This window comes from Ursus americanus, chromosome 8, assembly GCF_024610735.1.
Source record: "Ursus americanus isolate L20-20 chromosome 8, mUrsAme1.1.p, whole genome shotgun sequence".
Classification (NCBI taxonomy): domain Eukaryota; kingdom Metazoa; phylum Chordata; class Mammalia; order Carnivora; family Ursidae; genus Ursus; species Ursus americanus.
The window spans coordinates 14402186-14423492 of record NC_142134.1 but is presented as its reverse complement, the minus strand read 5'-3'; the positions used below and the strand labels follow the sequence as shown (position 1 = coordinate 14423492).

Genomic DNA, 21307 nt, shown 5'->3' with positions numbered 1-21307 from the left:
GAGAGTCATAAAAGTAAAAGTTGAAGCAAATTTTGGAGAGAGGATTTAAAAATACTTATATGTTGGGTATATGGTATGTGAATGTTTGAAAAGATTAACCTAATATTATTACAATTGTTATTATTATACAAAGCATGTGTAACTCTTAGACTTGGACATGGCTTTGATATCAGAGTTTAATAACCATAGAGGACCCAGTCAAGATAAATCCACACTTTAAAACTTTTTGTTCATGTTTTAAAACTTGAGACATTTTGGGGCACCTGGGTGGCTCAGGCGTTAAGCGTCTGCCTTCGGCTCAGGGCGTGATCCCGGCGTTCTGGGATCAAGCCCCACATCGGGCTCCTCCCCTGGGAGCCTGCTTCTTCCTCTCCCACTCCCCCTGCTTGTGTTCCCTCTCTCACTGGCTGTCTCTCTGTCAAATAAATAAATAAAATCTTAAAAAAAACCCAAACAAACCTTGAGACATTTTAACCTGCAGGGGAGCAAAATCTGCCACCCAAAATGTGTCTCTTTAGCATGTGGATTATTCTAGACTATTTTTAGAAACAGTAGGCTCAGAAAGAACCTTTGACCTTCCCCCTAACTGCCTAAAAGAATTACGATATAAGACCTGCTCCAGGAAGGGAGCTATCACCATAGGTAACTACGGTAAAATATGAATTATTAGGTGTGGTAGACAGGGAGGAGCTTAGCAAAGTCTGTTAAAATTCCTCTCTGTATTCCACTGTTTCCGAATGGCCCAGCAAACATTTGTTTACCAAACATTTACTCTTTTTCATCTTCCTGTGAATTGTCTTCCTTCCTTTTGAAGACTCAGACTCCGACCCTCTTCTCCTTAACTCTGCATGGCATATAAGCGTAAGCCTCAATTGCCTGACTGCCTCTGGGCCTCATATTCTTCTAGAGCCCTTATACATACAAAATTAAATTTGATTTTCTGTTAATCTGTCTCATATCAATTTAATTCTTAGACCAGCCAAAAGAAACTTGAAGGGTAGTTCCTCCGCAACAGATCAGTGATAAAAAACAAATGTTAGGGGCGCCTGGGTGGGTCAGTCGTTAAGTGTCTGCCCTCAACTCAGGGCGTGATCCCAGGGTCTTGGGATCGAGCCCTGCATCGGGCTCCTCCACTGGGAGCCTTCTTCTTCCTCTCCCACTCCCCCTGCTTGTGTTCCCTCTCTTGCTGGCTGTCTCTGTCTGTCAAATAAATAAATAAAATCTTAAAAAAAAAACAAAAAAAATGTTAAACTTTCTGTTCTTATTTATTTTATTCAATACTATGGAATTTCCTTTTACAGTTTTTTTTTTTTTTAAAGATTTTATTTTATTTATTTATTCGACAGAGATAGAGACAGCCAGCGAGAGAGGGAACACAAGCAGGGGGAGAGGGAGAGGAAGAAGCAGGCTCATAGCAGAGGAGCCCGATGTGGGGCTCGATCCCAGAACGCCGGGATCACGCCCCGAGCCGAAAGCAGACGCTTAACCGCTGTGCCACCCAGGTGCCCCTCCTTTTACAGTTTTAAGCTAATGTTCAAGGTCCAAAGCTTTAAAGGTACAAAGCATATATATAATGAAATATAGTTCCCTTCCCAGAAAGCAGTTACAGAATGGCTTTGATATCAGAGTTTGGTTTTCAAACCATCAGATATCATGGTTTTTTGTGTAAACTTTGAAAGATATGTATTTAAAAAAAATAGAGACATACTGTCTTTCTTTTTTTCTTTTTTTAGTGGTAGCACACCCTTCACATTTTTTGGCAACTTCCTTTTTCCCACTCAACAGTATATTGCAAAGATATGTTTGTTCTGTTACAGGAACTGCCTGGTTCTATTTAATGGCTTATTAGTATTCTATTGGGAGGATATACTACAAATAGCTGTTTCTAAGTTTTTGCTATTATAATAGCGCTAACATGCATTTCTTTATATGTATATAAATTTACACAGGGAAAATTCCAGAAAGCAAAATTAGTGGATCAAATTGTATGTGCATTTAAAATTTTGAGACATGTTGCCCAATGACCCTCCACAGAACTTTAAGTGGTCACCATTCACATTGTAGTCTAAGTAAATCGCATGCAGTGCAACAGGACAGCCCTGATAAAGGATGTACCAGTTTATACTTCATCAACAAATATGACAGCATCGGCCCATGATCTTAGGGTCCTGGATTGAGCCCTGCAGCGGGCTCCCTGCTCAGTGGGGAGCCTGCTTCTCCTGCTCCCTCTGCTGCTTCCCCTGCTTGTGCTCTCTGGCTCTCTTTCACTCTCTGTCAAATAAATAAAATCTTAAAAAAAAAAGAAAGAAAGAAAGAAAATGTCCTTGATGACATTGTATGTGTGTATGTGTGTGTTTGTGTGTGTTCTTATGTATGTTTTCAGACTTTTAGATACTCTATGGAATTTTCAGTTTGAAAATCATGAACTCAGTCAAGTAGTCAGGTATTAATAGGAGCTATCAGCAAATTTCTTCAGAATCTTAAATTTGAGCTTTTAATTCCAATGATACTTAATCAGGGAAAAACATTTTTTTCACATTTGTGAGTAATAAATGTCTAGGATGATATCGTGAGACAAGATATTTTATAGGTTTTGTCATCAGAAATGGAAACTATTATCTGTTTCATACATTAAAGAACCCAGTAGAAACGGGGATTTTTTTTGGAGGGTGCATATTTCTCATGGCTGATTTTATACCCCTCAGAGCAGTGTTGGGCATCTTTGCAAGAATCTTCTCTCAACAAACTGGTCCAGATGCTTAAAACTGCCATTATCTCTCAGTTGTATCACGGGATTGAAAACAGCCATCTTAAAACTCTTCTAAGAATGATGAAAGAAGTACATAAGGTAAGGGTTCCTCTGAGGGGATATATACACCATTTTACTCAAAATCTCTTAGGTTTTTGCCAATTGGAGTCTTTTGTTTCTAAAACAGAAAGAAAATGTTTCATTCAGTCCTTAGTAAATCAAATTTTTGCTTGTTTTGCTGACTGGCTAGACTCTAGTCATTGACTACACGTTTTATATGTATTACATATTTTATATAATATATATTAGATCCACAAATACTCAAAAATGAGAATGAGTCAGCATTTTCAGTAGAGTACACGACATAATCTAGAAGTAATTTAAAGTTAGCATACCAATAAACCTAATGATTGTTGGGGGAGAGGGAGGAGCCAGAGCGTTTTAAATAAAAGAGCAGAATTAAATTAGTATTGTTCAATTAAAAGTAATTAGCTAAGATAAGATGATTTTATAAATTGCTAAATGCAACCAAAAGCAATTTCACCACAAAATATCAATTCCAGTAAGAGAAAATACTATGTACAAAAGTTAGTGCTTTTCAGAAATGTTAATGCACTGATATTTCTAAAGTTGTATATTTCTTTTTACCTAGCTTTATTCAGATATAATTGTCATATAACATTGTGTGAGTTTAAGGTGTGCAACACATTGCTTTGATACACTTATACTTACTTGGTACACTGACTCATTTTATAACTGGAAATCTGTACTCTTTCACCAATATCTCCCGAATCCCCCATCCCCCAGCCTCTGAAAACCACCATTCTACTTTTGTGTTTCTGAGTTCAGCTCATGCATACATATTTTTCTTTCTCTGTCTGACTTATTTCACTTAGAATAATGTCCTTCAAGTACATTCCACCCATGTTGTCACAAATAGCAAGATTTCCTTCTGTCTCAAGGCCGAATAATATTTAGGGTATATATGCATCTTCTTTATCCAGGATGCTTAAGTTGTTTCCCTGTCTTGGCTTTTGTACAAAATGCTGCATTGAACATGGGGGTGCAGATATCTCTTTGAGACAGTGACTTCATTTCCATTGAAATGAATATATTTATTCAGATGAATATTTTTTTGAATATACCCAGAAGTGGGATTGCTGGATCATATGCTGGTTCTATTTTTAATTTCTTGAGGAACCTCCATACTGTTTTTCATAGTGGCTGCACCAATTAACACCCCCGAGTGTACAAGGGCTCCCTTTTCTCTATATCCTTGCCAACACTTATCTCTTGTCTTTCTGATGATATTCTAACAAGTATGAGGTGATATCTCATTGTGTAGCTTTGGGTTGCATTTCCCTGATGATTAGGGATGTTGAGCATCTTTTCATGTACCTGTTGGCTATCTGTATGTCTTCTCTGGAAAAACATCTATCCAGTTTCTCTGCCCATTTTTAAATCAGATGTTTTTATTTTGTTTGCTCAGTGGCATGTGTTCTATATATATTTTAGATAGTAATTCCTTATCAAGTGTATAATTTGCAAATATTTCCCCCCATTTCATAGGTTGTGTTTTCATTTTACTTTCTTAATTTATATTCTTAGATTCTTTATTTCCTGCCTTGTGTCTTTTGGATTAATTTGATTTGATAGAGGCTTATTTATTTATTTTATTTATTTTTTTTAAATGATTTTTTATTATATTATGTTAGTCACCATACAGTACATCCCCGGTTTCCGATGTAAGGCTCGATGATTCATTAGTTGTGTATAACACCCAGTGCACCATGCAATACGTGCCCTCCTTACTACCCATCACCGGTCTATCCCATTCCCCCACCCCCCTCCCCTCTGAGGCCCTCAGTTTGTTTCTCATAGTCCATAGTCTCTCATGTTTCATTCCCCCTTCTGATTACCCCCCCTTCTTTATCCCTTTCTTCCCCTACCGATCATCCTAGTTCTTATGTTCCATAGATGAGAGACATCATATGATAGTTGTCTTTCTCTGCTTGACTTATTTCACTTAGCATTATCTCCTCCAGTGCCGTCCATGTTGTAGCAAATGTTGAGAACTCGTTCTTTCTGATAGCTGAGTAATATTCCATTGTATATATGGACCACAACTTCTTAATCCAGTCATCTGTTGAAGGGCATCTCGGCTCCTTCCACGATTTAGCTATTGTGGACATTGCTGCTATGAACATTGGGGTGCATATGGCTCTTCGATAGAGGCTTATATAGATCATTGACTTTCCAGAATTTCTTCCTCTGGGAAACCTTCTTGAACCCCTCAAGTCCTTCTCCAATCAGAAACTATATCCTTGATGCCTGATTACTTGTTTTTACCTATTAGGTCCTGAGTCATGGGCTGGTAATCTATGCTCATGGGCAGCCTCATGTTTTTGTTATTAAAGTTTTATTGGAACACATCCACACTCCCTTGTTTACATATTGTGAAAGGCTGTTTTCTGCTTCAAAATGGCAGGGCTGAATAGTTGCACCAGAGACTGTATGGTCCCAAGCACAAATATTTACTGTTCGGATTTAAGAAAGAGTTTGCCAATTACTATACTAGACAGTAACCTGTGTGTCAGCAAGGAGAATTTATAGCTTATGTTTTATTCCACACCTGACATAGTATGTGCTAAATTAATATTCATTAATTAATGGAGAAGGGGCTAAATTTGTCAAAAGTACCTTGGATTTTTATGGTGCTTTTATTTCCAAGATCTAGAAATTGTCTCCAGTAAATCTGTGCCCTAAGAACTGGTTTACTAATCTCCACTGCCAACATCTATTATCTTTTACAGTATTTATGAAACTTGGATAAATTATAGATCAAAAAATGGAAGCTTTATAGAACTCTATTTTATCAATGACAAATGCATTGGGTTTATAGAGCTCTTTTCTAATTATCTATATAATAAGCCACATATATAATAGATTGAATCATTTATTAATAGAAAATAAAATTCACAAGTCATGTTTTCTTTAAGGTAAACACAGCTAACTGTCGACTACCAGAAAATACTTTCAACATAAATGAATTCTCCAATTTGTTGCACCCCTATGAATGGCCAAGATTGTTCTTCAGGGATAACAACCTGGTAAGAGTAACATTTTTATTTCTGAAAATTTCCATACTTTATAGGAGGACACATTAGTAGCTAGGTATCTCATTGATAAATCAAGATTTAAACATTTCTTCATTGCAATGCTGAATTGCTAAATTAGATGATCACTGAAAACTAAAAACATTTTCACTCACAAATGTATTTCCTTAGAAAGTTTTTCTAGGTAATTTGAATTCTTAAAAACAGACTGCAAAAAGTATAGAGGGAAACAATTTAAAGTAATGAGGTAAAGGAATGAAGTTTTTTTCCTTTGGATTATTAAAACTATTATCTCTTGTTACTTTTTAGATACCTGCAGAAAAGCCCAGTCCCTTTACTTTCAGTGATTTTCCATTTATTTTTAATTTGCTATCCAAAATTCTATTATTACAAGCTGAGTCCCGTTTGAAAATGCTGGTATGTATGCTCTACTTTTTTTTTTTTATTATGCAAAGTCACAAACATACCCAAAATAGAGATAATGGTGTAATGAGCCCCATCACAAAGTTCCAGTCAAAATCAACATTTTGCCACAATTTCCCCATTGATCACTTTTGTTGGTTTTATGGTTAGTACTATTTTAGCTGAAGTATTTTAAAGCAAATTCCAGGCCCAATTTCCTTTCACCTCTCTATACTTCAATGCGTTGTTTCTGGTTGTTTCACTCTTATTCATGCTGAGATTCATCAGTGGGTTTGGGTGGTGATCATATGATTCTTCTGTTGTAATGCTTCCCATCAACGTTGTATTTAATAATTCTATCCATTGTTTTGGTTGAGGTTTGCAAAATGGCGTTATTTCTAATCTTATCATTCCTTCCAAAGTTATTAACTGAATTCTGTAAAGAACTTTTCCTCATCAACCAGGGCCATTTGGTTACATTCATATAGGAAAGTAGAATGATGCTTAATCCTTTCTCTTTAATTATTAAATGTTGCTAAATCACTGTACATAGACGTTGTACTAATTTACGTTACTACCAGCAATGTACACACTATAATCAATGCAGTGTTACCAAGCTTTCTGCTCTTTTCCAATTCAACAGGTTAATCATGATATTTTGTCTTAATTTTAATTTGCTTTTCTCGTTATTATATAATGTCTGAGTTCTCACTTTCTTTAGATAATATCCATTGTTTTCCTTCTATGAGCAAATACTGAAATGATCTAGTAACTGCTTTCTCTCTCTCCCATCCCTCTCCTCCTCTATCGAGTTTTAGTTACTATAGTGATCTTAGTGTTTGGATTTTGTATCTGCTTAAGAGCTTGGAGCTAGATATGTAAGCTCCATTGGATTTTTTTTTATTCTCAGATAATGCCTATGAGTCAGTCGGTGAGTTTATTCTGTTTTCCATTTACTCTTTTCCTTCTGCTTCTTTTCAGGTAGTCGTATTATTCCCACATAACATTTACATGCTATTTCATCTCTCTTGCCACCATCAACGTTAGTTCTCAGTTACGTATTTGAGCGCTCACCCCACTCCCAGACATTATGCTAAAGATTTTCTAAACATGTTTTAATTGCTGAAGCCTGTCTAGGTTATTCCTCAGAAAAGGTTCCTATTATCTATTTATACTTTAAAAACTCATGGGAATCAGAAGTCATCATACCCATTATTTTTCTTAATAATTTAAAGGATACAGGCCATCTAGGTGAAACATGGAAAAATTTGGGACATCACATGCAGAAAAGGAGCCACTTCAATTATAAAACATTTCCTTGATACTCTATTAATTATGCAGCTTATGTGACATTTCCCAATGATTCATGCCCCATAAATCCATAAATTCCAGCTTTATTTATATTAAGCAACCTAGATGGACAAAGTACATCCTCCTAAAAGCATTCCATAGATAAAGACTCTCCCTCTTGTTACTATTATTAGTGTCTGTCATCGACATGTTTACAAGATTTGAATGGGTCATCTCTTCTTTTGTTTCCCAGCCACCTCCTTTTAAGTTTTCCTAACATCCCTGGTAACAGGAGAAATTATGTTTCCTTTAAACAAGTCCTTCCCTCTGTGGTATTTCTTCTACAGCAATGTTCTGTGTAGCAGATATACTCTTAGTGAGGGGTTAGTGAGGGCTGTGTGTAAGGTGGAACCAGGCAGACTGCATATCATGATAGATCGGGAAAGGTTTGAGTAGAGGAAAACTCTCAGTTGTAGCTGTCATGGGTGAAACTGGAAAGGAGACTCCACAATCCTGACCTCCAAAGGAGAGATGATGGGCATAGTCAAAACTGTAAACTCCAAACTATATTCTCAATTCACATGCATAAATGTAGAAAGGAGAAACAAATACATGGAGAATCAGAGTAGAGGAACTGGAAAATAAGATAAAATGCAGGTTTCCTGCCTAATTCTAGGTTGGGGCTACAGCAGGCCACATGTAGCTCTCCCTGCTATTGTCAGTGGAAGATGTTGCTGGCCACTCCCTGTCACTCTGAGCCCCGGGTCATGTTGCTCAGCAGTCAGTATTGCTGAAGTGTCCCAGAGTTGTAGACTCCTGGGCCACCAGAGGAGATGAACTATAATCAGGAAGGACCAAAAATGGCACCTGTTCCATCTCCCTACAAACCTGGAACTTCTTTACAATTAACATCTTCGGGAAAAACAAGAATCTAGTGGAATCACATATAATTTCTCAGGATATAGTAGTGGCAGAGATCCAGGACAGGCTTTCCCAAGCCCAGAGTCACATGCACGCTTCTCTGAGATGCTTGTAGAGTGCTCTATGGGCAACCACACCCACCCTGGAAACCTGGAACAGAATAGCTATTATCCACCTGTCTTGTTGTCACTATTTGTGGGACAGGTCCCAAAGAGAGCTATTTTGGTTTATGAGTCCTAATACTCCTTTTTGTTGTTAGGATATAGCAGAAACCCTGGAGAAGTGTTAAAGTTCAAAGCAAGGCTAGCAAGTCCAACACTGGATTTCTAATCTGAGGGGGTTCAGCAGAAATGAGATCCGGACTAGAGTGTAAGGAAATGTTGAAAAGTCAGAAAAGCTAAATGGAAGTATGTGTAGGGTGACTGAGAGCAAAGTGAAAAGTGAGGCCGCCAGTGGCATATTTTTAGGGCGCTCCCCTCAAATCAGGTAGATGGATCACACTTATTTGAACAACAGTGGATCTTCTCTGAGCAAGTCTTTCCTCTGATCTTTTTCCTACGTTTAACATCATCCTTGAGCTCCTAAACTACCCTTATATTCTTGAGGCTTAATGTGCTAAAACTCTGCACCTTAAGACTGATGGTGGATGAATGTCTCAGTGTATTGAATACCACTATTGCCTTTAACGATCATTTTTACTACAAGTGAGATAGCTTGTAATTACTTAGCTGTACCTCCATGGTGACTAGTCCCCTGTATATAATAACTAGATGGCATGGTTTCACAGATTCTGTGATCTCCTTATCTTCCATAGTGCAGTATAGATATGATGCCCTTTTTGCTCAAATAATTACAATCTGAGTATATATAGCAATAGTAGGCTTAAGCGTATGCTATGCAGACTACATTTATTTGAAATAGTAAACACTTCCCAGGGTTCCTATGAGATTCCTAAACTATTTCTTTTTTTAGGACTTAAAACAGAAAGTATACCTGGATTCGGGGCAAGTGATTCTGCAATACAATGAATCCCCTCTATTTACACTTAGAGTCAGACGAAGTCACCTAATTGAAGATGCTCTGCGTCAGTTAAGCCAAGTTAAAGACACCGACCTCTGTAAAAGCTTAGTGGTAAAGTAAAAGTCTCTTTGGACATTTTTACTAATGTGAAAGGGAAACATTTATACAATATAGCAAAGGAAGAGCCTGCTTTCACAACTATAGTTATCAGCTGTATGGTTTCAAGAATTCTAGGGTGCCTGGCTGGCTTAGTTGGTAGAGCACGTGACTCTTGATCTTGAGGTTGTGGGATCGAGCCTCACACTGGGCAAAGAGATTACTTAATAAGTAAAAAATAATAATTCCTTGCTTACCCTTTAGAGAAAAGCTATGGGATGTTTAATTGAGTATTGGGATTATGTGTAAACTATTCATTACCTATGGCTACAAAACTGCTGCATAATGAACCATCCCAAAGCTTAATGACTTAAAATGACAATAAATTACTATAGAGATCTGAAATTCAGCCAAGGATCTGCTAATTTAGATTGAATTCACTTGGGTGGATTTGTAGTTTTTTGTCTGCACTCGTTTACATGTTTGGGAGTTGGCTAGGAACTGGCTGATCTAGGCTAGATTAAGCTTGGCTGGGGCAGTTTGGCTCTGCTTCCTGTGCTTTTCATCTTCCTGGGACCGGCAAGCATGTTCTTCTCACTGCAGCGCCAAAGGTATAAGATAGCAAGTCCAATCACACAACTAACATGGCTTTAGTCAAAGCAAGTTGCGTGGCTGAACCCAAGTCAAGGGATGATGAAATATACTCAGCCTCTTTAATGAGAGCAACTACAAAGTCACACGCAACAGACATGGATCAAGGAGGGTAAAGCATTTGGGCTATTAATGCAATCAACAAGCAGCAGGTAGAAGATAGTGTTCCTACATTTTAGCTCTAGTTTTAGTCATAGAGTATCCCCTATATTAGTTCTAATCCTAGTCATCTTTCACTTTATCTTTTGTGGGTACCTGTAGGGTGTTTACTATGTTTATCTCAGGTCATTTGCCCTATTGAGGCCATAGAATAATGAGTAACTCTTTAGGTAAAAGCTGGACTCTGTCCAGAAGGGAGAGGATTTTCCTGACAACAGCCATGAGAGGGAGACTTAGGTTCTCAGATAAGAAACCAGAACCTAGAGGTTGGGCTCAGGCAAAAGAGGGATATTTCCCACCCTGGGACTAAATGGAAAACAAACTATTTTATAAGCCAAGGTTCTCAGATAAGAAACCAGAACCTAGAGGTTGGGCTCAGGCAAAAGAGGGATATTTCCCACCCTGGGACTAAATGGAAAACAAACTATTTTATAAGCCAGAATTTGTAGTTGTATATTTCCTTCTGTATCTACTTTCTTTTAAATCTTGATTATGAGGAAATCAATAGAAAATTATTCTGCCCACAGGAGATGACAAAGAGATAGGAAGGTGAACTTCAAGGTAGATCCAATCAAAATATAGACTCTGAACAAGGCAAGGTTGTCAAAGCAAATTATGTGTGGGTCCTGACCACAGTGAAGGCAGACTTGCTGGTTTAAGTGAGCAGAAATTGGAAAAGTGGAAGTAAACTAATTTGTTATTGGGATATCAAGATGGAATGTAAAGATGGGCCCTTGGAGATGAGATGATGGTCTATGGCCAAGGAGTCAGGTGATCGGTGGCAGAGATAAGATCTTCCAGGCAAAGGGGAAAGAGAATGCTTAGTGGGGCTTAGTGATGCTTATATTAAAAAAAATAAATAAAAAGCTGGTTATGCATCCAACTCTTCATTTTGGCTCAGTTGTGATCTCAGGGTCATGGGAACAAGCCCCGCATTGGGCTCCACACTAAGCAGGGAGTCTGCTTAGGACTCTTTCTCCTCTCCCTCTGCCCTTCCCCCCCTGTGCTCTCTCTCTCTCTAAAAAATAATGAATAAAAACAAAATCTTTAAAAATAAGTAAATAAAAAGATAAAAAGAAATTGGCCAGGAAAGGAAGTAGAAAGTAGTTAGAGAGGTAGGAGGAAAACTGGGATAGTACTGGCCACAAAGACCCACGGTAGATTTTAGAGAAGGACAGTTCCTGCAGTATAACTTTTAACAAATCTAGAACAGTTTTGGCTTCTCAAACTTCATACTTGGGTTGGTTAAGCTACCATACATGTTCAGTGTGAATAGTGTTTAACTTGGAAATATTGTAAAAAAAATAATAATTTTTTTCAAAAATATTTTAAAAAAATAAATAAGGGGCTCCTGGCTGGCTCAGTCAGTTGGTAGAGCATGCAACTCTTGATCTCAGGGTTGTGAGTTTGAGCCCCATGTTGGGTGTACAGATTCCTTAAAACTAAAATCTTTAAAAAAATAAAATTAAATTAAAAAGTAAATAATAGTAGAACTGAAGAAAGAAAAAGAAAAGGACAGTTCATAATGACTTCCCACACAAGAGCTATGGGCAGTCTGCTCTGATGGTTCCTTCAGAGGTGCTAAAGCCAGGGGGACTGGGAGGGTAGTTTATCAGAAGTTCTAATGAGGGAAGAGGCAGGAGAAGCCAAATAGCTGTTGACTGGAGCCAAAGTTGTAAAGTCTGAATGATGAGATGAAGATAGATAGTAAGACAGAAGAACCAAGGACCTGAAGCACATCAAAATGTGGTTCAAGACTCTGGTCAACATAATTGGTGAATGCTGAGTCTTGCTAGAATCCCTCTTCACTTGGTTCGTGTGGCAGTGGAAAGGACTCACTCACACACACCAAGCTGACAATGAGCAGGGGGGGCATCCACTGCTCAGCAGGAAACTGAGGGAGAACAGATTGCAGTGAGGTGTGGGATTGAAGGGGTATGGGATTCCAGGAATCCTGATGACTGTGGGAGGTTTGAAACTTTTCCCCAAAGATCAACGCATTGTATTTTAAATCTGAGCCTGTGAATGTGTTCTTTTTCCTCAGACTGAATTTATTAAAGAAATTCATTCTGGGGGGTACGGGGTAATATCCGAGTTCTTCTACTGTATATTTGAAGAGATGACCAAGACAGAATATGGAATGTTCATATATCCTGAAGAGGGTTCCTACATGTGGTTTCCTGTCAGTGTAAGTCTTTTATTTTCTTACAGTTTTTCAGAACAGAAAAAGTATACCATATACTGCAACATGAAAACCATAATAATAATGTAAAACCAGGTCATACAGAGAGCCTTGCCCCTCAAGGTAAGGTCCACAGAACAATAGAACAGCAGCTCTGGCAGCACTTGGGGGCTATGAGAAAAGCAGAATCTCAGGCCCCACCCCAGATCAGAGCATGTATTCTGTAAGATCCGCAGGTACTTCTCTGCATGTTAAATTTTTAAACAGCTTTTATGAAGTGTAGTACGATGACCTACACGTCAGGTGTCCAATTTGGTTAAGTTGTGATTACACATATACCCATTGAAACTATCACCACAATCAAAATAATGAACATATTCATCATTCCCCCAAAGTTCCTCATACCCTGTTCTATTCCCACCCTTTACCCACTTCCTGCCCCATGCCCACACCGACCACTGATATGATTTCTGTCATTATGGAGAAGTTTGAATTTCCTAGAATTTTCTATCAATTCTAAGATTTCTATTCCAGGGCTAGCCTTGCTGTCAGCAGGTGAATGACTTTGGGCCACTTAGGTAATAGCCTCAATCTACTTGCCCTATTTACTTACAGCGATTGTGAGGATAAATGTTAAAAATGCATTTAGAGGGATGCCTGGGTGGCTCAGTTGGGTTAGTGTCTACCCTCGGCTCAGGTCATGATCCCAGGGTCCTGGGACCGAGTCCCGCATTGGGTTCCCTGTCAGCGGGGATCCTGTTTCTCCTTTTGCCTGCCACTCCCCCTGCTTGTGTTCTCTCTCTCTGACAAACAAACAAACAAATAAATAAATAAATAAATAAAATATTTTTTAAAAATGTATTTAGGATTTTCAGGCTAGTGGTCTCTTGGCTGCACTGTAGTGATGGTCTGGCAAGATGTGGCCAGTGTTTTCCCTCATCTGGGACTACAAAGTGCAGAGAGAAGAGTGAAGCCCGTTTCATCAGGACTCTTTCCTTCTTCCTTCCACCCACCTTCACGGTCAACAACATCAGTCACCTTCCCTGACCCATACGCTTGTCCCTGTCAGCACAGCGAGGCTGAGGGCGGTGTTACCGAAGGGGACATACTCATCCTACACACACGACATGCCTCATGCACAATGGAAGTGCAGATAAAGTGTACTCTTCCTTCTGCAGTGGCTTTTTTCTACATGAATTTGAAGGCAAAGACTATAGAATTAACCTTGGCTTACAGGGCTATCTGAGTTTGTTTGTTTGTTTTATTCCAGATATGCTGTCGGTAACAAAAAGTAAATTCATTTATTTAATATTCTGAACTGTTAATTTGTATTTTAACTTATGGAAGAAATTTAAGTTGTATTAAAGCCTACGTAAGAACCTCAAACTTTATTTTCCTGAAGCCCACTTAGTTTCTAATTTGTGACTTTTAGAAAAGGGACCCAAAACCAATTTCTACTAATCTAATTATCCTTTTGGACTATTGATTACTTCTAATACATTAGGGATTTTTTTCTTCTCCTTTTCCAGCCTAAATTTGAGAAGAAGAGATATTTCCTTTTTGGGATACTGTGTGGACTCTCTCTAAACAACTCAAATGTTGCCAACCTTCCTTTTCCACTGGCTCTGTTTAAGAAGCTTCTGGACCAAAAGCCATCATTGCAAGATTTAAAAGAACTCAGTCCTCTTCTGGGGAAGTAAGTAATGTTTTTCCAGAACTACAGTTAAGTCTCAGTTATTCAGGAACAAATGATGTTAATCACACACATACATACAAAGACAAGGTCTTCAATTTCAATAAATGTATATACTCTTAATGAATTTGAATTTTAGCCTGACTTATAATAAAGTATGCCTTCAAAAATAAAGAAAAGCCAAACGCTCTTCTAATTATCAACCCACAACAAACAGAGCTCTGGCCTAGTATCTTGAATTCATCTAGATGGAAACAGTACACAATTTTTTTTTTTGAAAGATTTTATCTATTCATTTAGAGAGAGAGACAGAGAGCACAGGTGGAGGGGCAGAGGGAGAGGGAGAAAGAGAAATCCAAGCAGACTCCACACTCAGCCCAGAGTCCAATGTGGGGCTCAATCCCATGACACTGAGGTCATGACCTGAGCTGAAATTAAGAGTAGGATGCTTAACCACTGAGCCACCCAGGTGCCCTGGAAACAATGCACAATATTTTTAATGAGAATCATGCATGCTATATTTATTTTAATAAATCATATTTAGTCATTTAATTAATTAAATAATTAAAAAAAATATTTATTTGACAGAGGGAGAGGGGCAGCGAGAGCAGGAACGCAAGCAGGGGGAGTGGGAGAGGGAGAAGCAGGCTTCCCGGTGAGCAGGGAGCCTGACGTGGGGCTCCATCCCAGAATGCTGGGATCACGACCTGAGCTGAAAGCAGATGCTTAACGACTGAGCCACCCAGGTGCCCCAATTAAATAATTTTTAAACGGAGAGGGAAAGAGCACAAGCAGGGGGAGCAGCAGGCAGAGGGAGAGGAAGAAGCAGATCCCCCCGTGGAGTAGGAAGCCAGATGTGGGGTTTGATCCCAGGACCCCGAAATCAAGCTAAAGGCCAATACTTAACCAACTGAGCCACCCAGGTGCCCCTCATATAATTTATTTAAATATATCAGCATGTCATCAACTTTATTTTTTAAGTAGTGAAAAATACTTGTTCTAACTTAAAAGGCAAACTATATACTGTGAGGAAAATATTAGCAACATATATGATAGACAAAGGATTAGTATGGCTGATGTGTAAATATACATATGGCTGAGGGGGTGTGTGTGTGTGTATGTGTGTGTGTATATATATATATGGCTAATCAAAAAATGAAAATATGCTCAACATTACTAGTACTTGAGGAAATATAAATGAAAATGAGATGTCCTTTTTCCGCTTACAGACTGACAATTTTTTTTTAAGATTTTATTTATTTATTTGACAGAGAGAGACAGCCAGCGAGAGAGGGAACACAAGCTGGGGGAGTGGGGGAGGAAGAAGCAGGCTCCCAGCAGAGCAGGGAGCCCGATGTGGGGCTCGATGCCAGGACCCTGGGATCACGCTCTGGGCCAAAGGCAGACGCTTAACTGCTGAGCCACCCAGGCACCCCCAGACTGACAAATGTTAAAAAGCTTTTCATAAAATACAGAGTTGGCAACAGACTGGGGTAAAGGATTCTCTTCTCAGGTACTATTAGTATGAGAATAAACTGCCTAGATTTACACTGTTGCCCTGGCAGTCCAGAGAACAGGGTTTCTCAACCTTGGCAACACTGAGATTTGGGGCTAGATAATTCTTTGTTGTGGAAGGCTGATCAGGGCACTGTAGGATGTTTCACAGCTAATGGGCTGCTACCCACTAGATGCCAGTAGCGACCTTCCCCCTAACTGTAACAACCAAAGATGTCTCCAGGTTTTGCCGAATGTCCTCTAGGGGACAAAATCATCCCTGATTGGAAATCACCAGTCTACAGGAGGGGCTCCTTTCTGTAATTTCCATCAAGACACAGCAGTGTCTATGTATTAGCAGTGGCCCAACCAAACTGTAAAAAGAAGTTAACTCTAGGAAGATGGAGTGGGAAGGTAAGGACATTTACGTGGCATTTTATACACTTCTATATTGTCCAAGATTTTTTCCACTGAACATTTATTATTTTTGAAATTTTAGAAGATCAAGAAATACAACTTTTTATTATTTTAATTAAATATAACTTTTTAAATGAAAATTTTCATCAGGAGTTTGCAAGAAGTTCTAAATAATGAAGCTGATGACATTGGAGAAGAACTTGACATATATTTTTCTGTGAGTACCAATGCAAGCCAGATTATAGTTTAGCTTTCATCTGTTCTTTAGAATAATTTTTATTATATTACCTTAAATATGGGATTCCTTTTTAAAAATATTTTCCATCCTGACCCCTTGGGATTCCTTTTCTGAAGCATATTAATACTTCTGTATTGTATGACTTTCCTCCCACCTGCTCCTTCTTTGATACCTTATGTTTATATACTCAAAGAAAGTGAAAATACAGCAATTATGCAATCAGTGTGAACAATGTAAACCACTAAATGCTTAAGACTATATACAACATATGCTAGGGTAGGCTTTTTAATTTTTATATGTATTTAAAAGGCTGAACTCCATAAATAATTATTTAGTTCCCAGTTATTTATAGTTATAGGGAAGAATGTACTGCAATAATGGTATTGTGGTTGTGTTGGGGAGGAAGAGTTTATTCTTTCAAAGTCCTTTTGGTTGGACTAAGAATCAGATTGACCTGACAAAGATTAACAGGGGAAAATCAAATTTAATTTTGTATGTATAAAGAATCCACACAGACATGGAAATTCCGAAGACAGGCAAAATGAGGTATGTCTGTCATTCTGAACTAAGGAGAAAGGGGGTAGGGGCCTGGGACTTCAGAGGGAAGAAATGCAAGTTACAGGAAGATGAAAAAGAGCAAATGTTTGGTAAACAAATGTTCGCTGGGACACTCAGAAACAATGGGACAGAGAGGACTTTATCAAATGGGCCTTGCTAGGTTCCTCTCTGTCCACCATGTCTAGTTCAGAGTATTCTGTAGTTTCCAGTGGTGATAGCTCTCTTCCTGGAGCAGGTCCTCTATCTAAATTATTTTTAGACAATTGAGGGGGAAGTAAAGAGCTTTTCCTGAATCTGCTGGAGGGTCTTAAAGTTTTGTTTTCTTTTTTTCTGATTCTGCTGGCTTTTGATTGCTTTCAACTCAGAAATAATCTTCATGCAAGAGTGGCCCATCATGGGGCAACCTGCCCGTGGCCCCTGCAGTTGCATTATTCAGACTTTTTTTCATTTTTGGTACCTGAATACATTTTGGTTACAGATATCCTGGGACAAAAAAGATGTCAATTTAATTCCAAATGGGATCTCTGTACCTGTGGACCAAACCAACAAGTAAGTTTTGAGACTTAGAACATCTGCTATGAATACACATGTTTGTTATCACTATAATTTATACATGTATTTTAGGTTCTCAGATGATCTTTTTAGCTCTTTATCTCTGAGAAAGATAAAAAGGTTACAGGGTAAGAGAAGGGGGGAAAAGGAATCAGGATTAAATATTCCCTTTGCAGAACTTTTCACTAATTATTCATTTAACAATTATTTTTGAGCCCTTTCTCTGTACCAGATCCTGTTCTGGGTGCCAGAGATACAGACATGAAACGGACAGACAAAACCTGGAGCTTAAATTCCAGTGGGGCAGAAGGACCATATATAAATAAATAATTATGTCAAGTGACGTCAGATAAGGATGAGCACTGTGACAAAAGTTAATTAAGAGATTTACAGTAGTGTTACACTGGAGCCAGACTGCATCCGCTTGTGAGAGCTGATTGTTAAATTTTCAAAAATGTTGAGAGTTTATTATTAAGCTATTAGTAGCATGAAATCAGCAACGGTGGGAATATTTACACCACAGAACCGGCAAATGCTGCAAATGAGGGTTCCCTTCCATCTTCTTCTCTTTAGAGAACTGGTTGTTAACCATTTACCAGCACACCGCTGGTTCTAGGGAATGGCAGAAGGGGGTCAGAGGGGACGGCCCACAAAGCTGCTCAAAGGGTGGGAGACTATGTTTCTGGTGGCTGTCTGGTGAAATACCTCCAATGAACAACCCTGCCGTCAGGAAATTCATCATGGGGGGAAAAGACAGACTTCTGCAGAAATAATTTCCACACGGTGACACATGTTGAGAGAGAGGAGGGAGGGGGGATCAGAGAACCAACCCTGAGAAAGTCATGTTGTTATGGACCTCTGATGGGCAGAAGTCAGCAGGTAAAGAGGGAGCACTGGTGTTGTGACCTAACTGTAAGAAAGACAGGCAGCCCCCAGAGCTGAAGGTCAAAGAATCAAATGCCAAGTGGGAAGAGGCTGCAGTGTCAGACAGGAGTCAGATCAGTTTGGAATTTACCCTAAGGGCAATGGAAAGAAAGCCTTTTAAAGATTTTAAGCTGGAGAATTATGTATTCAGATGACTGCTTTGAAAGTATCTCTTGGAGGAAAAGGGCAGCAAAACAAAGTTAGTCCTCCTGCTACATACTTCAAGGTTCCTTCCGCTGACCACAGGTTTTTACTTCCCTCTGAATAATTTACTTTTCTTTCTCAGTAGAAGTGGTAAAAAGGGCAAAGTAGAGAATATTTTAGTCAATGGTAAAGTATGTTTTTGGCTTTTTTTTTTTTTTTTGCTTCCCTCAAGGAAAGAATATGTTTCTGCATACATTGATTACATTTTCAACACCTCTGTAAAGGCCGTTTATGAGGAATTTCAGAGAGGATTTTATAAAGTCTGTGACAAGGAAGTACTTTTCAAACTTTTCCAGCCTGAAGAACTAATGACAGCAGTGGTTGGAAATACTGATTATGACTGGGAACAGTTTGAAGAGGTTGGTGATAACCAAAGTGCCCCCACTTCTTCCAAACAACTTCTGTATATTCCCCCTAAAAACCACTTTTCTCTCTTTCTCAAGAATTCACGATATGATCAAGGATACCACAAATCACATCCTACTATACTGATGTTTTGGAAAGCTTTCCACAAATTAACTTTGGAGGAAAAGAGAAAATTCCTCTGTAAGTATAGCTGGATTTATAATTATTTATCTCTTTGAAAGATAAATATTTGCCATGAAGTCATTATTAAATGCTTTTTTACAGTTTATTTATTTAAGTAATCTCTACACCTAACATAAGGCTTAAACTCACAACCCCGAGACCAAGAGTAGCACGTTCTTTCCACGGAGCCAGTCAGGTGCCCCACCATGAAGTCATTATTAATAGTGGGTCACACAGGTTAACAGCAAAGACAGGCTTCCTAAACCAATGTTCTTTCTCCTATATAAGTCTGCTTGCCCATTAAAAAAAAAATGATAATAAAAAAGATATTGCTAGTTGCCTCCTAATCAAGCCTTTACTCTCACATTCCTATCTTTATTTATCTAAGTCCTATGGAATTAGGACCATGTATATTTCTCTAATACTATTTTAGAAATAATGCCAATAGCAATGGCCACTGATGATAATACTAACAGCCTTTATGGTTTGCTTACTCTATGTTGGGCATTGTACTGACCACTTCATATCTGTTACCTTCCTTTATCCTAATAGCCATGTTTCGAGGTACGATACTTATTTTTTTCCTCATTTCAGATCTGAGGGAAAGAGGCTTGATGCATTTAGTAGCTTGCCTATATTCAGATAGCTGGTGCGTGTGAGAAACAGATTCTGAACCCAACAGGCTGATCCAAAGCCAAGGCTCTGAACCACTAAACGGTGGCCTTGTGGTACAAGACCTTCTCTTGGTGGGAACCCTAAGGTTTCCCCAGGACAGATTTAATGACTTACTCTCCACCGCTCGTCCCATTTTTCAGTCATTCTGGAGATATACGCCTTCTTGCTATTTTTGTTCCTCCTGAGGACACTGGAGGACAATTCCAACTTCACAAACCTAAGCTGCTTCCCCACAAGCCCAAACTACCTGTCCAATCTTCTCTCTTAATGGGAAACTTCTGCTTCAGCCCATTCATTCCACTGTCTGTGCATTCAGTGAGTTTACTTATATCTTCCTACCTCTGGCTTTATCTTGGCTTTCCCCCTCTGCCTTGAAAGCTTACCCAACTCCTTTCCTGGAGAACTAACTTGCCAGATGTGACCCCTGTAGTCTATTCCGGCGTCCCCAGCCAGGTGCTGCATCAGTCTCAGGGCCTTCGTTAGCCTCTTCATCTCAAACTTCCTAGTTGAGCTAAATTAAACGTCCACATATCTTGCTCTTCTCTTTTCATGTATGTGATTTTCCCCAGTTAGACCATGAACTCACCAAGGACGAAGACCAGATCTCATGATTTTTCTGTGTTTCACATGGCTCTGTGTGGTTCTCTCTACACAAGGGTGCTCAGTAATATTTATTGAATGAAGTGATTCATTTCTTCCTTTTCATTTTATGTTTTGCTCTTTCTATGAAATATCTTAACCAAAATGTATTCCTTTCTAGTTTTTCTTAAGGGAAATGACAGGCTGCATGTAAGAGACAAAGAAGAAATGGGAATCCTATTTCGCTGTCCCGAAACTTTCGGTGAAACAGATTACCCTAGAGCACTGACCTGCTACAATATTCTGGACCTTCCTAAATATTCTACAATGGAAAAAGTGGAGGAAGCCCTTCAAGTAGCCATCAACAGCAACAGAGGGTTTGTCTCTGTCTAAGTCACAGAGCAACAGTGATCCCAAGAGTTTCTGTGAGGCCTCAGAGCTTCAGGCCCTCATCCTTCGACTCTTCTGTTCTTCCTTAGGTCTAAGTAGCACAAGGGGTTGATAGGTTTTAGGTAGAATTAGTTGACAAATGTTGGGATAAACAATAAAATGATGAATCAAGAGTAATTAAAAAAAAGTAATTTTTAAAAATGAATCAACATTTCTTGATCCCTGAATTTGTTATCAGAATGTTTGCTTTTTACTGAATTATTCCTGAACAATAATTATCATTTAAAAATAAACTGAATATTAAAAGCTAACAGATCTTTTTAAAAATATTGTATATCTAATAAACATTGTCTGCAAATGTGAAAGATATGCTGAAGCTTGAAAAAATAAAAGTAATTCAACATGGTTTTGAGGCATGTAAATGTATATTTTATATTCTAGAATGTCTCTAGAATTTTGATTTTAGCCA

The 21307-nt window shown here is 38.6% G+C and overlaps 1 protein-coding gene across 2 annotated transcripts in view; it reads left to right on the top strand.

The window, feature by feature from the left end:
* The window catches only part of HERC6 (HECT and RLD domain containing E3 ubiquitin protein ligase family member 6), a 52918-nt gene extending 31680 nt beyond the window's left edge, over positions 1-21238 (top strand). For both annotated transcript variants that reach the window (XM_087863999.1, XM_045791709.2), the window contains exons 13-23: positions 2706-2848; positions 5749-5859; positions 6175-6282; positions 9451-9609; positions 12449-12592; positions 14116-14282; positions 16341-16407; positions 17465-17535; positions 18839-19025; positions 19110-19212; positions 20630-21238. In XM_087863999.1, coding sequence (XP_087720125.1) covers positions 2706-2848; positions 5749-5859; positions 6175-6282; positions 9451-9609; positions 12449-12592; positions 14116-14282; positions 16341-16407; positions 17465-17535; positions 18839-19025; positions 19110-19212; positions 20630-20841 — 1472 coding nt within the window. In that variant the 3' untranslated portion in view covers positions 20842-21238. The remainder of the gene's footprint in view (positions 1-2705; positions 2849-5748; positions 5860-6174; positions 6283-9450; positions 9610-12448; positions 12593-14115; positions 14283-16340; positions 16408-17464; positions 17536-18838; positions 19026-19109; positions 19213-20629) is intronic.
* Positions 21239-21307: the final 69 nt, after the last annotated feature.